The following is a 12,066-nucleotide window of genomic DNA, read 5'->3' as shown; positions in this document are numbered from 1 at the left end:
TCTGGCTCTCCTGAGAGTAGACACGCCTGTTGCGGGATTTGTGGAATAATCTGAGGTTGCATTCAGTTGAATTTGCCTCCCAGGAGGAGAATGCAAGTTGTTTCAAAGCAACTGCCTCACCACAGGATTCAGAGTACCAATAGCAGGAGGGATGGGCAAGACAAATGAAGACGAGATGGGATTAATCTGTTCATAAGACGGGGCTGGTTTTTGTGGAAGAATTCACAGGCTGAATTAATATCAGGGGCAGTAGACATAGGAAACCAGTCCTGAAGTGTGATGGCGGCTGTTTGTAGTCCTTGCCAGTTTGCCTGAGTGAACTTCCAGACTCGCAGTCATTGAGACTTCGAGAATGGCCAGAGAGATGTTGACCTTCACAAACACATGATCAGATGAGTCAATTGGGGCAAAGGAGGAAGATACACTAGCAGGGAAGGTGGTCATCACCATATCAAGAAGGGAAGATTTTCCATTGGGAGAAATACGGGTGGGTGTTACATATTTATATGAATGTATGTGAATTACCATTCAGGTCTTTGCTTATCCGTGTGTAGTATATTAAGTTGTTGTGCAGTTGTTGTGGTTGGAGGGTCAGGAGCCCTTCTGAGGGGAGTGGCCGGAAACGGAAGTGACCGGAAACGGAAGAAGAAAAAGACACGAGGAAAAAAGGACGATTATTATTCTTCCTCGCCCCGCTCCGACAAAAGGTGGGATCGACCTTGCGCTGCGTGAAACAGCGGCGTTCCGAAGCCTGTCTGGCGAGAGGAATTACCGGAACGTGTACCGGCCCGGTGGAGACGTCAAGTTGACGTGGGGCCGTGCATCGAACCCGCGTCTGGCCTCGTTCGCGGCACCGTCCAAACAGACGCGTGCGGGTCGCACGTTGGGGCCTAACGCGCCTTGCAAGCGGCGTGGGGTTTGGCATGCTCTACCGTATCCGCTTCGCGTGGCCACGAGGGGCTGCAGCCTCGGTGCCTGGTACGATACCTGCCCGGTGGAAACACGTCCACCCGGGGTTCGTTCTACCGCCCGAGTGCGGTGACGGCGACCATCATCTTGGTCAAGAGGGGCCCAGAGACATTGTGCGGGACCGAGACCGAAAGGGTGTCGTGAGTACTCACCGGGACACACGTATATAAGATGGCCATCTTACTCATAGGAAAGTGCTTGTGAATTGGGAATTGTTGATGGTTGTATAGGGTTGATTGCTCGGGGAAAATCTCCGTGGTTGTGTCATTGCAATTGTATGGTCATTCCCATTGAAATATATCCTTGAACGTCAGTTGTCTCCTGGGGTGAAATTCATATGGATTGCGTGGCGAAAGCGCATATTTAATACAGCTTTCTGGCGAAGTTCCTCTCACGGTCCGGGGGTCACCGAGACCAGGTATTCACCGAGGGGACCACGTAACAGAATTGGGGGCTCGTCCAAATTACGATTTGCGGTTTCGCAATTGGGTCTACGTCCGGGATGTAAAATTGTATAAAATAATAAAATAATAATATTTTATTAATTAAAATTTATTAATTAATTATTAATTGGTAATTTTTTTTTTGAGAAATTGGGGTAAAGTCTTGGGTGAAGGTTAACAGGTGTTAACGATAGGCACCATGGCGTTTGTGGCACAGAACTTTGGGGTAACCCCGAGTGAGGCACAGTTCCGAGCGTTGCTAAAGTCGGACCTCTTGAAATTGGCCAAACATTTTAACTTGGAGGTCCGAACTAATTTGAGGAAGGCAGAGTTGCAGGCCACGGTGATACAATCTATGGTGGGATTAGGAACATGGGACGAGTTAGCCTGGGAGTGGCTACCCGAAGAACCAGAAGACGTTGAGCTCCGGAAACTGGAGTTGCAGTTACGGAGCCAGGAACGGATTAAAGAAGAAGAAAGGAAAGCAGAAAAGGAAAGAGCAGAAGAAGAAAGGAAAGCAGAAAAGGAAAGAGCAGAAGAAGAAAGGAAAGCAGAAAAGGAAAGAGCAGAAGAAGAAAGGAAAGCAGAAGAGAGGAGGGAAGAGAAACAAGCGGAGGAAAGGAGAGTGGAACGAGAACTCCAGGAAAGGTTAAAAGAAGAAGAAAGGAAAGCAGAAGCAGAGGAAAGGAGAGTGGAACGAGAACTCCAGGAAAGGTTAAAAGAAGAAGAAAGGAAAGCAGAAGCGAGGAGAGAAGAGAAACAAGCAGAGGAAAGGAGAGTGGAACGAGAACTCCAGGAAAGGTTAGAAGACAAAAAAGCAGAGGAAAGGAGAGTGGAACGAGAACTCCAGGAAAGGTTGGAAGAGAAAACAGCACAAGAAAGAACCGAGGAAAGGAGAGTGGAAAGAGAACTCCAGGAAAGAAGAGAAAAGGAACAAGCAGAGGAAAGGAGAGCTGCAAGGGACCTCGAAGCAGAGGAGAGAAAAGCGGAAAGGGAATTAAAGGAACGTGACATGGAGCTTCAGCAAGAAATCAAATTCAAGGAGCTGGAGTTAATGAGAGAACGGGGAGAGGCACCACCCTTGCTGACGGGGTCGACACCTAACCAGAAAACCTGGGATGTGGGCAGACATGTGAGGCTGGTTCCACCGTTCAGTGAAAAAGAAGTCGCGAAATTTTTTCCACACTTTGAGAAAGTGGCTCGACAATTAAACTGGCCGGAGGAGGCATGGACCATACTCGTGCAAAGTGTGCTGGTGGGGAAAGCTCAGGAAATTTATTCGGCGCTACCAATGGACCAATGTGCAGATTATGAGGTACTGAAGAAGCACATCCTCAAGGCCTATGAGTTGGTTCCGGAAGCTTACAGGCAAAAATTCAGGAATGCCAGGAAGAGGGAGAGTGAGACCCATGTGGAGTTTGCCAGAGTGAAAGAAAACATGTTTGATCGGTGGTGTGAGTCAAAAGGAGTCGGGAAAGACTTCGAGACATTGCGGGACTTGATCCTGGTAGAGGAATTCCAGCAGTGTGTCCACGAGGACATCAAAGTGTACCTGCAGGAAAAGAAGGTACCAAAGTTGTGGGACGCAGCCACCATGGCAGATGATTATGCCTTAACCCACCGAATAGGGGTCCACGAACCTAACTCCTCGCCTAGATCTCCGCAGGGGAGGTAGGGAACAGCAGGTGCGGAGAACGACCATACATGGCGGCGGCCTCGAGATGATTATGGGGACAACTATGATACCCCACCGGTTCGAAATCAGAGGGATGCGGGCCCAAGACAAACTTATAGTTCGGGGGGCCCGAGGCAGACCCCGAGTTTTTCCTCCGGGCCTACTTGCGCGTTTTGCAAGAAACCTGGACACTTGATGTCCAGTTGTTACCTCATGAAAAGGGACAACCCAGAGCGGAGTCCGACTATTACAACTCCGAATGCGATGGCTAGCGTAAGAAATCGCCATCAAAAGGGTTACCAACCATTTATTTCAGAGGGGTTTGTGTCACTGGATGGAGCCTCGACTAACCGGAGACCGGTTAGGATATTGAGGGACACCGGGGCCCATCAATCTTTAATGCTTGAAGGCATTTTGCCATGGTCCGAGGAGACGGCAACGGGGGATAGTGTTCGTTTACAGGGGATCGGGGGCGGTGTTAGTGCTCCCCTTCAGGTCATCCAGTTGGAGTCCGATTTGGTGTCAGGACCGGTCACCGTCGGTTTACAAGCCACGCTTCCTGTAGAGGGTGTATCTGTGGTTATCGGGAATGATTTGGCCGGGGGTCAAGTTTATGGTAACCTGAGGGTTGGTAAAGAGCCCAGCAGGGAAAATAACACCACACCAGCTCGGGATGGCGACAAAAGTGCCAAGTTATTTGTAGGGGGACTGAACTTCAAAACAGAGGAAGAAGTTCTGACCTCTGTCTTCAACAGATATGGGCCGCTGGTGGAAGTGCGGTTGGTAAGAGACTGGGAAACGCAACAGTCAAGAGGGTTCGGCTTTGTCACGTTTGCCAGCACAAAAGACGCCAGAGAGGCAGAGAAGAATTGGAATGGCAAGGATTTGGAGGGTCGGACCATAACAGTAGGGAAGGCATTTCGTAGGCGTCGAGAGGTCTACAGGAGAGGACAACTGGGCGGTAGTTTTGGTAGTGGCCGAGAAGGAGACCGCTATTCATGGGACTACAGGGACCAGTGGTCCCACCCTAATTATTAGGGAAGTTCTGAGAAGTTGAAGCACTGAAGGCGGCGGAGCCGCCGAGCCAAGATTCCTACACGAATTAACCGTGAACGCCGTTCCTAAAGGCGTCCATGTAGTGAACTTTCATGCACGGACTAACCGTGAACTCCACATTCCTCAAGGCGCCCATGTAGAGAACTTTCCTGCACGGACTAACCGTGAACTCCGCGTTCCTAAAGGCATCCATGTAGTGAATACCTCGGCTTGGCCTCCCGGAAAAAGTGCTATCGAGTTGCTTAACTTTGGATCTTTGATCAACCCCTTAACCTTCATTCCCAAGAAACTGACGGTCAAAGTCAGAGGGTCATGAGATGGAGTTTGATTTGGCAGGGACAATGTCGTTGTTGGTACTTAGTCCAGAGGGAGTAATCTGGAGGGGTTGTGGTGAAATTTTGGTTGCTTTATTTTTAAGTGATAACTGTGCCCGGGGGCAACTGATAATGTGGGGGGGGGGGGGGGGGGGGGGGGTGAGTTATCTGGTTTGTTTCTCCAAATTGGCCGGCAAAGAAAGTTTTCGCTGGGTTCAAACTTTCTTTCTTGAAGGGGGGGAGTGTTACATATTTATATGAATGTATGTGAATTACCATTCAGGTCTTTGCTTATCCGTGTGTAGTATATTAAGTTGTTGTGCAGTTGTTGTGGTTGGAGGGTCAGGAGCCCTTCTGAGGGAGTGGCCGGAAACGGAAGTGACCGGAAACGGAAGAAGAAAAAGACACGAGGAAAAAAGGACGATTATTATTCTTCCTCGCCCCGCTCCGACAAAAGGTGGGATCGACCTTGCGCTGCGTGAAACAGCGGCGTTCCGAAGCCTGTCTGGCGAGAGGAATTACCGGAACGTGTACCGGCCCGGTGGAGACGTCAAGTTGACGTGGGGCCGTGCATCGAACCCGCGTCTGGCCTCGTTCGCGGCACCGTCCAAACAGACGCGTGCGGGTCGCACGTTGGGGCCTAACGCGCCTTGCAAGCGGCATGGGGTTTGGCTTGCTCTACCGTATCCGCTTCGCGTGGCCACGAGGGGCTGCAGCCTCGGTGCCTGGTACGATACCTGCCCGGTGGAAACACGTCCACCCGGGGTTCGTTCTACCACCCGAGTGCGGTGACGGCGACCATCATCTTGGTCAAGAGGGGCCCAGAGACATTGTGCGGGACCGAGACCGAAAGGGTGTCGTGAGTACTCACCGGGACACACGTATATAAGATGGCCATCTTACTCATAGGAAAGTGCTTGTGAATTGGGAATTGTTGATGGTTGTATAGGGTTGATTGCTCGGGGAAAATCTCCGTGGTTGTGTCATTGCAATTGTATGGTCATTCCCATTGAAATATATCCTTGAACGTCAGTTGTCTCCTGGGGTGAAATTCATATGGATTGCGTGGCGAAAGCGCATATTTAATACAGCTTTCTGGCGAAGTTCCTCTCACGGTCCGGGGGTCACCGAGACCAGGTATTCACCGAGGGGACCACGTAACAATAAGACGGGGCTGGTTTTTGTGGAAGAATTCACAGGCTGAATTAATATCAGGGGCAGTAGACATAGGAAACCAGTCCTGAAGTGTGATGGCGGCTGTTTGTAGTCCTTGCCAGTTTGCCTGAGTGAACTTCCAGACTCGCAGTCATTGAGACTTCGAGAATGGCCAGAGAGATGTTGACCTTCACAAACACATGATCAGTTGAGTCAATTGGGGCAAAGGAGGAAGATACACTAGCAGGGAAGGTGGTCATCACCATATCAAGAAAGGAAGATTTTCCATTGGGAGAAATACGGGTGGGAAAATTCACGGATTGTCAGTTCCATGGAGTCACAGAAGAGAGTTGGTCTGAGTGATTAAAAGTTGGTCCATGTCATCTGAGAGAGAGATGTAGATGTAGATGTAGATGTAGTCGTTGCTGTTGGAAGGACGGTCACTGTTGTAATGATTGGGAGCATCCATTCTGAATCTGGGAAGTCAGTGGTTCAAACCCTACCGAGTCGTACCAAAGACTTGTTAAATGGTATGTGTGCCTTCTTTGCTAGACACTGAGCATTTAAAAAGGATAGAGCATGGCCAAACAACCAAAGGTTGGTAATAATAGCAAAGCCATTGATGGGCCTAATGTCCTCCTCCTGCATCAAAGTTCTTGGAAAGGGAACTCCTATTTATATTATCATTTGAGGGAGAAAATAAAAAATATTACAGAGCCCATTAGCGTTCACATCTAAACCCTTCCTTGGCTCATGATGTAGGGAACCTATGTTCAAATTCCATGTGTGGTGTCTGTACATTGTCTACTACTATCCTTGCTTGTATAATTAATGTAAAAGTCTACATAAATGTCTCCCAATGTGTTTGTCCTGGGTGTGGTATAAGAACAAGCTCCTTCATCAGGCCTAGATCGATGAAATAAAAAGAAGAGGAGCGAGAACTGTTTTGCAATACATCTTCCCTACCAATGTGATACTTTGCAAGTCCAAAAAGGGCATAAGTCGATGAAAAATTGACGGAACACGCTGAAACATGAACCTGTTCTGTATCTTATCATAATAAGGCCATGTATCAAGTCTCAGTTTAATATGTTAAAGGGTATGGGGAAAAAGTCTGAAAACCCACATATGGGACGGACGGACGGATGGAGATCAAAGCTGTAGTCCCCTCTGGTGAAACCGGTAGGGGACTAATACAAATAGGCACAAAATGTTTTGGTTTTGATATTCTATCTCTCTCCTTCCAGGAGGTAACAGCAAATTACTGTAGATTTAGTGGGAAGAAAACATTATGCACAAAAGCAGCTCTAAAAAAAGTAATTTGATGTGAGAAAACTTTTAAAAATTATACATGGGCTAAGGCTCGTAGTAGAGCTGACACACATGCACGTGTGCACACACGGACATGCTAACGGGACAAGCACTTAACACAGCCACTGAGCTTGGAGGAAGTGCCGCCACTTCCTCTGATACTCTGAGTACCAGCGACGTCATAACAATGGCTCCGCTTTTCTCGCCGTACTCAGCGGGGCATTTCCTCAAGGAGAATTTCCCTCTCCCATGGATGCCAACCGATGGGGATTGTCCATGCTCTACCTTTTCAAGCAAGAAGCAGCACGTTCCATTTTAAAGTGTTTGGTATGACTTGAACCAGTCCAAACCAGATGGGTGTTTTTTTAGGAGACACCATCTCCTTACTGGATGGCCGTTGGCTCCCTTTGGGAGCTCATGCACCCTTTGCCAGGTGGTGTTTTTGGTCCTGGCAGGGGGGTCAGTCACCCACCTCACTAGCAAAGCCAAACCGACCATGTCTCTGACAAACCGACCATGCAGCAGGTAGCACTGGGTTACATGTTACCAGCAGCAGTCCCAAAAGACTGACCTGACCTATAAACCTATGTGGACCTATTTGAGTAGTAGTAAAGGGGAGAACGCTCGTCATACAACCACTGGTCGTACCAACCACGCACTGCCATCTGGGCCCAGAGCTCCATTACCAGGAAAACATAACACAGATGTGTGATTCTTTTGCTGATTGGTGGATTGTGGGTGTTTAGAGAAAGGTCTTTTATTGAACTGGGTGGTTTATGAACTTTAACCCCCTAGCATTTGGATGATTATTTTTATTCGTGGCACTTGTACCTTACTCTGCACAAACGTACTATCGGATGGGGTGAATGAGTAATCGATCGATCGCTTCCACTTGGTGATGAGTGGAACCTCGCTCCTTTTGACTTGCATTGTTTAGTGTTTGGTTTATTCTGCAATGATTTGCATTGTTTGGTTTTTGGTTTTATTCCGAAAGGCCTCGGTGATGACCAGGGTTCGTCTGTGGTCCATCATAAGATGCATGGTGACACCCCAGATCTGTGGACGTCTCCAACATCAGTGGAATATTTTTTACCAATCTTTGTTTAGTTTTTTTGTGAATGAAAGTTTTGGTTTTTTATTTGGTGCAAACCTCATTTTGAACGACGTCATAATACAATTGTGACATCAAAGGCTCGCTTCACCATGTGCTAACAAACGTAATTCTTACCTTTTCAAGTATGGAGTTTGAGAACGTCGCCATGAAAGGAAACTTTGGAAATTAAAGGAGTCCGAGAGCATGGCGTGTGTCAGATAGCCCGCGGGATCACACGGAATGTCCTGACAAATGAGGGTCATCTGGCCTGGTGAACGGAATGCTGTTTCAAGGACAGCTCGCATTGTTGGCAGCTGGTCAGTCTCTTCCTCATCACTGGGGGCTTTCAGAAAGAAAACTCATTGTTGTATCATTTTCAAGCCACATGCTGGAGGGACACCAGTTCGATTTTATTTCTCCTTACCTGAAGGTTTGAAGGTTGTGAAGGAAACTCCATGTGAAGGAAATCTGAGCTTGTCTTCTTGTGCTGCTTGAAAAACGTGCACAAGGGGGGAAGAGAGGTCATGAAAATCTTGATCACGTCTGGTTATGAGTGCTGGTGGTGTTGAGATTCGATTTGGAAATCATAATGAAAACAGGCCATGGAAGTTTCAAACGCACAACCCTTCATCATCTTCCACCACCATCCCTCAACTGCAAGAACGAGGCATCACTTTGCACATTGTGAAGAGGAATCAGTCAGTAAAAGCAGGATTGACATTTATATTTGGATATTTATCTTGTCTTTCTAGATTCAATTCTGATTTGCTTGCAATTCTAGGTTATGTGGGCTTTAAGAAAGAATTATTGAAAACAGATGCTAAACTATCTGTGCTTCACTACTTTTTTAAACTCGGAGGAAAGTTTTCTGGAGAGGTATCATGGAATGTTGAGGAGAAATTATGCTGCAATATGGAGGTTGGAGGCAAATCTCAGGCCCATTCCATAAGATGACCCACCCAAAAGGGGCAGTTCACACTGGTCTTGTGGGTGAGCCAAGATTTTGCTTCAACATCGGTTGCCTTGAAATTAACACAGTGGTGTGTCCTCTGCGTTTTTGTGCTTGCAGGAGCGATCGTGCCCGCTGGGTGTCCGCCCTGACTCGCTGGCAGCGGGATGCTGTGACCAGTCAGGCCGTTATGCATCACAAAGGTGAGCGCGTTGGATTTAACCGTTTTAGAGCATGCGAGTTTAAGAGACGAAGCATAAGTTGGATAAATGTGGAGAATGCCAGCATTTGAACTGTCAATTCTGAGTTTGATCCCAGAAGAATCGTACTTAAACTGCTGCTCTGGTATAGTGCAAGTTGGAGACATTGCATAGAGTATATGAGCACACCTTAAATGGGTTAGATAGGCCAGCTATACCATCCTCATTGAGGTAACAATTCATAGATTAGTGTGTGTGTGTGTGTGTGTGTGGGTACCTATACTGGCTAAACAAGGTATTGGCACTCACTCTCCGGGCTATCGTGCTCATCACGACCCAGCTGAATGAATGAATGAATGAATGAATGAATGATCGTTTCAAGGCCATTTTCCCCGCTGGAGCGGGGGTTAGCCTTGCGGGTCCCATGACAATCATGGTTCCCTGTTTGAGGCAATGTTTTTATGGCCGGATGCCCTTCCTGACGCCAACCCTTAGTCACCTCTTGCGATGTGCAGGGATACGGTGTACCTATTCTAAATCGGGGTACACACCGGGATCATTCATCCCAGCAAGCTGGTACTCAATTTGCCGACCTCAGAAGGATGACAGGCTGAGTCGACCCCCCTGTTGTTAATTCAGCGATCGACCGGGATTCGAACCCAGGATCCTAGGATCCCAAGCCGGCACCCTAACCGCTAAGCCAACACCAGGCATCATCACGACCCAGCTGCAGTGGGCAATTTAAAATGGTGATATTTCCACAAAGTGATGCTTTCTTCTGGAACACACTACATTTGAAAGAATATTGGGACATACTGTAACCATATTTGGCCTTGCTGGACCAGAATGTAAAGTTTTTGTGATATGAAATGCCAAGTGATACATTTTGAAGTCTACATTATATGTGTATGTGTATATATATATACACACACACACAGACACAGCCATATCTGCAATAGCTCTCTTGTATGGAGACTACCTAAAGATTAAACGGCATAGAAGTTTAATTAGAAAAGGGATATTGATGATACTTTCTATTACGTTAAGGGTAAGAATCCAGATACATTTAACGGGGTGTATATAGGCCCGGCACGCTGAGCCAAATTGCCAATCAGCATTTAATAGTGGTTTGATTAGTGTTTGAATCAAAGTTTAAGTATCTATTGTTTAAACGTAGGTTTATCCTGTTCCAATATGCTTCAAAAGTGACAGTATATCGTGCTCTGTGCGGTTTCAAAGTCTCAGAACCAGCACAGTGTAACTACCATTGGTGCAGAGGAATGTATCTTCCCCTTTGATCCCTTTTCCATTGCAGTGACAACGCAGATGGAGATGGTAAAGACACACATGGCACGCCAACCAGACGAGATTTCCCTGCAAGTTGCAGATGTAGTTCTTGTGTATCAGAAAGTTGACGGTAGGTACCTGTGGTAGTTTCTTTGACTTGCATAAAAGTCCGACCAAAACTTCTCGAGTTAACATTACTCTAATATTACCTGAGGACTGAAAGACCTTTTTGGTAACTGCCATTATGATCCATATGCTGCAATGACACTCAATGGTGACACTTCGCATTGTGACACTGCCACCCCTACGTAATGTCTTCCAACATTCAGGGTGGTGCGAGGGTGAGAGGCTACGTGATGGTGAGCGCGGATGGTTCCTTGCCGATTGCGGTAGAGAGATAACAAACCAGTCAACCATAACGTGCAATGTCCAGCGTAGAGGTCGACTGCTTGGGCTGGAGACAAATGTGTGAGCTTGAATAAACCGTGTGGCACCGACACCCCTCTTCCTGCTCTGTGAATTCAACGATTCTTCCAATGAAAGCATTTTCACAACATTTGTAATGGAAGCAATATTTGCTGGAATCCTCGGATCCAAGAACTCAGTGGAGTCTTTGACCAGATTATGGCAGAATGCAAGGGAGAAAATAATGGTGTTTATGGGAATTATTGATATTATGCAAAAGAATCACAGCTTCGATCATTTGGCCATTTTAGTTTGCTTCAGGTGAAGTGGTTTACATTTGTGACCTGTTCTGGTGATGGTGAGGACAGGTCACGTGCAAAAAGCATGCTACGGATAAAAACACTTGAACTGGGTCTGTTTATTAAATGAGACTTGCCAGAATTCATTGTGAAGCCTTGTTTGTATATTTTGATCGATGCGATCAGAAAAAGAGCTGCCTGTATATTATGTTTGCAAAAATTGGTGGGGGTGGGGTTACATTGAGGAGATAGACAGAGGGAGACAAAGAGCTGTGGCATCAATAATTTTACTTTATTGTGTACATAATATGTAGATAGTGAAAACTCAAACTTCGGCTTCATTATACCGGAGGGGTGAAAAAGTGAGACAAAATTGCTGTTATCGTTATACTTCCACAATGTTTCCACTTTTTAATACAATTCCTATAAAAGGCCATTGTTCAGAGGTATTTTGGGGTTACGTCGTTGTTGTCACAGAAATTGGAGTTGTGCGGGACTTCAAGGATTATGAACATAGTTATAAACAATGTTAAACACGAAGTGTGATAAAACCAACTTGTGTTGTGGAAAAATAGAATTTAAAAGGAAATTTTCATCAAAGGTGAAGTCAAGTTATCTGAAACCTCAATCTTTTGCTCATGCATACAAAGCAAGTGTCATATGGATTGTTTGTTTTTTTCTTTCTTAAGAAGGACTTTATAAACTACACTTTGTACCACTGAATGTAAGATTTGTGTTCACCTGCCATATACAATTCCAGAAGTCGATGCTTACGTTATAAATAGGTTTGCACCTGCTAACGTATGTGTGCCACTTGGCAACAAAGTGAAATGTTCAACTCAAACATGTACATCTTGTGCCTGTTATTACTCAATGCAAAGGAAATTAGGGTTGTAGCCTCAACGAGCTA

At 46.5% G+C, this 12,066-nt stretch overlaps 1 protein-coding gene across 2 annotated transcripts in view; it reads left to right on the top strand.

The window, feature by feature from the left end:
• Nucleotides 1–11,298, top strand: part of ARHGEF26 (Rho guanine nucleotide exchange factor 26) — an 87,767-nt gene extending 76,469 nt beyond the window's left edge. For both annotated transcript variants that reach the window (XM_068112885.2, XM_068112886.2), the window contains 3 exons: nucleotides 9,086–9,168; nucleotides 10,481–10,582; nucleotides 10,782–11,298. In XM_068112885.2, coding sequence (XP_067968986.2) covers nucleotides 9,086–9,168; nucleotides 10,481–10,582; nucleotides 10,782–10,924 — 328 coding nt within the window. In that variant the 3' untranslated portion in view covers nucleotides 10,925–11,298. The remainder of the gene's footprint in view (nucleotides 1–9,085; nucleotides 9,169–10,480; nucleotides 10,583–10,781) is intronic.
• Nucleotides 11,299–12,066: the final 768 nt, after the last annotated feature.

The sequence above is a fragment of the Myxine glutinosa genome, chromosome 4 (assembly GCF_964187855.1).
Source record: "Myxine glutinosa chromosome 4, kmMyxGlut1.1, whole genome shotgun sequence".
NCBI classification, from domain to species: Eukaryota; Metazoa; Chordata; class Myxini; order Myxiniformes; family Myxinidae; genus Myxine; species Myxine glutinosa.
Note: the sequence above shows the minus strand (reverse complement) of the source record. Positions and strands in the feature narration are given on the sequence as shown.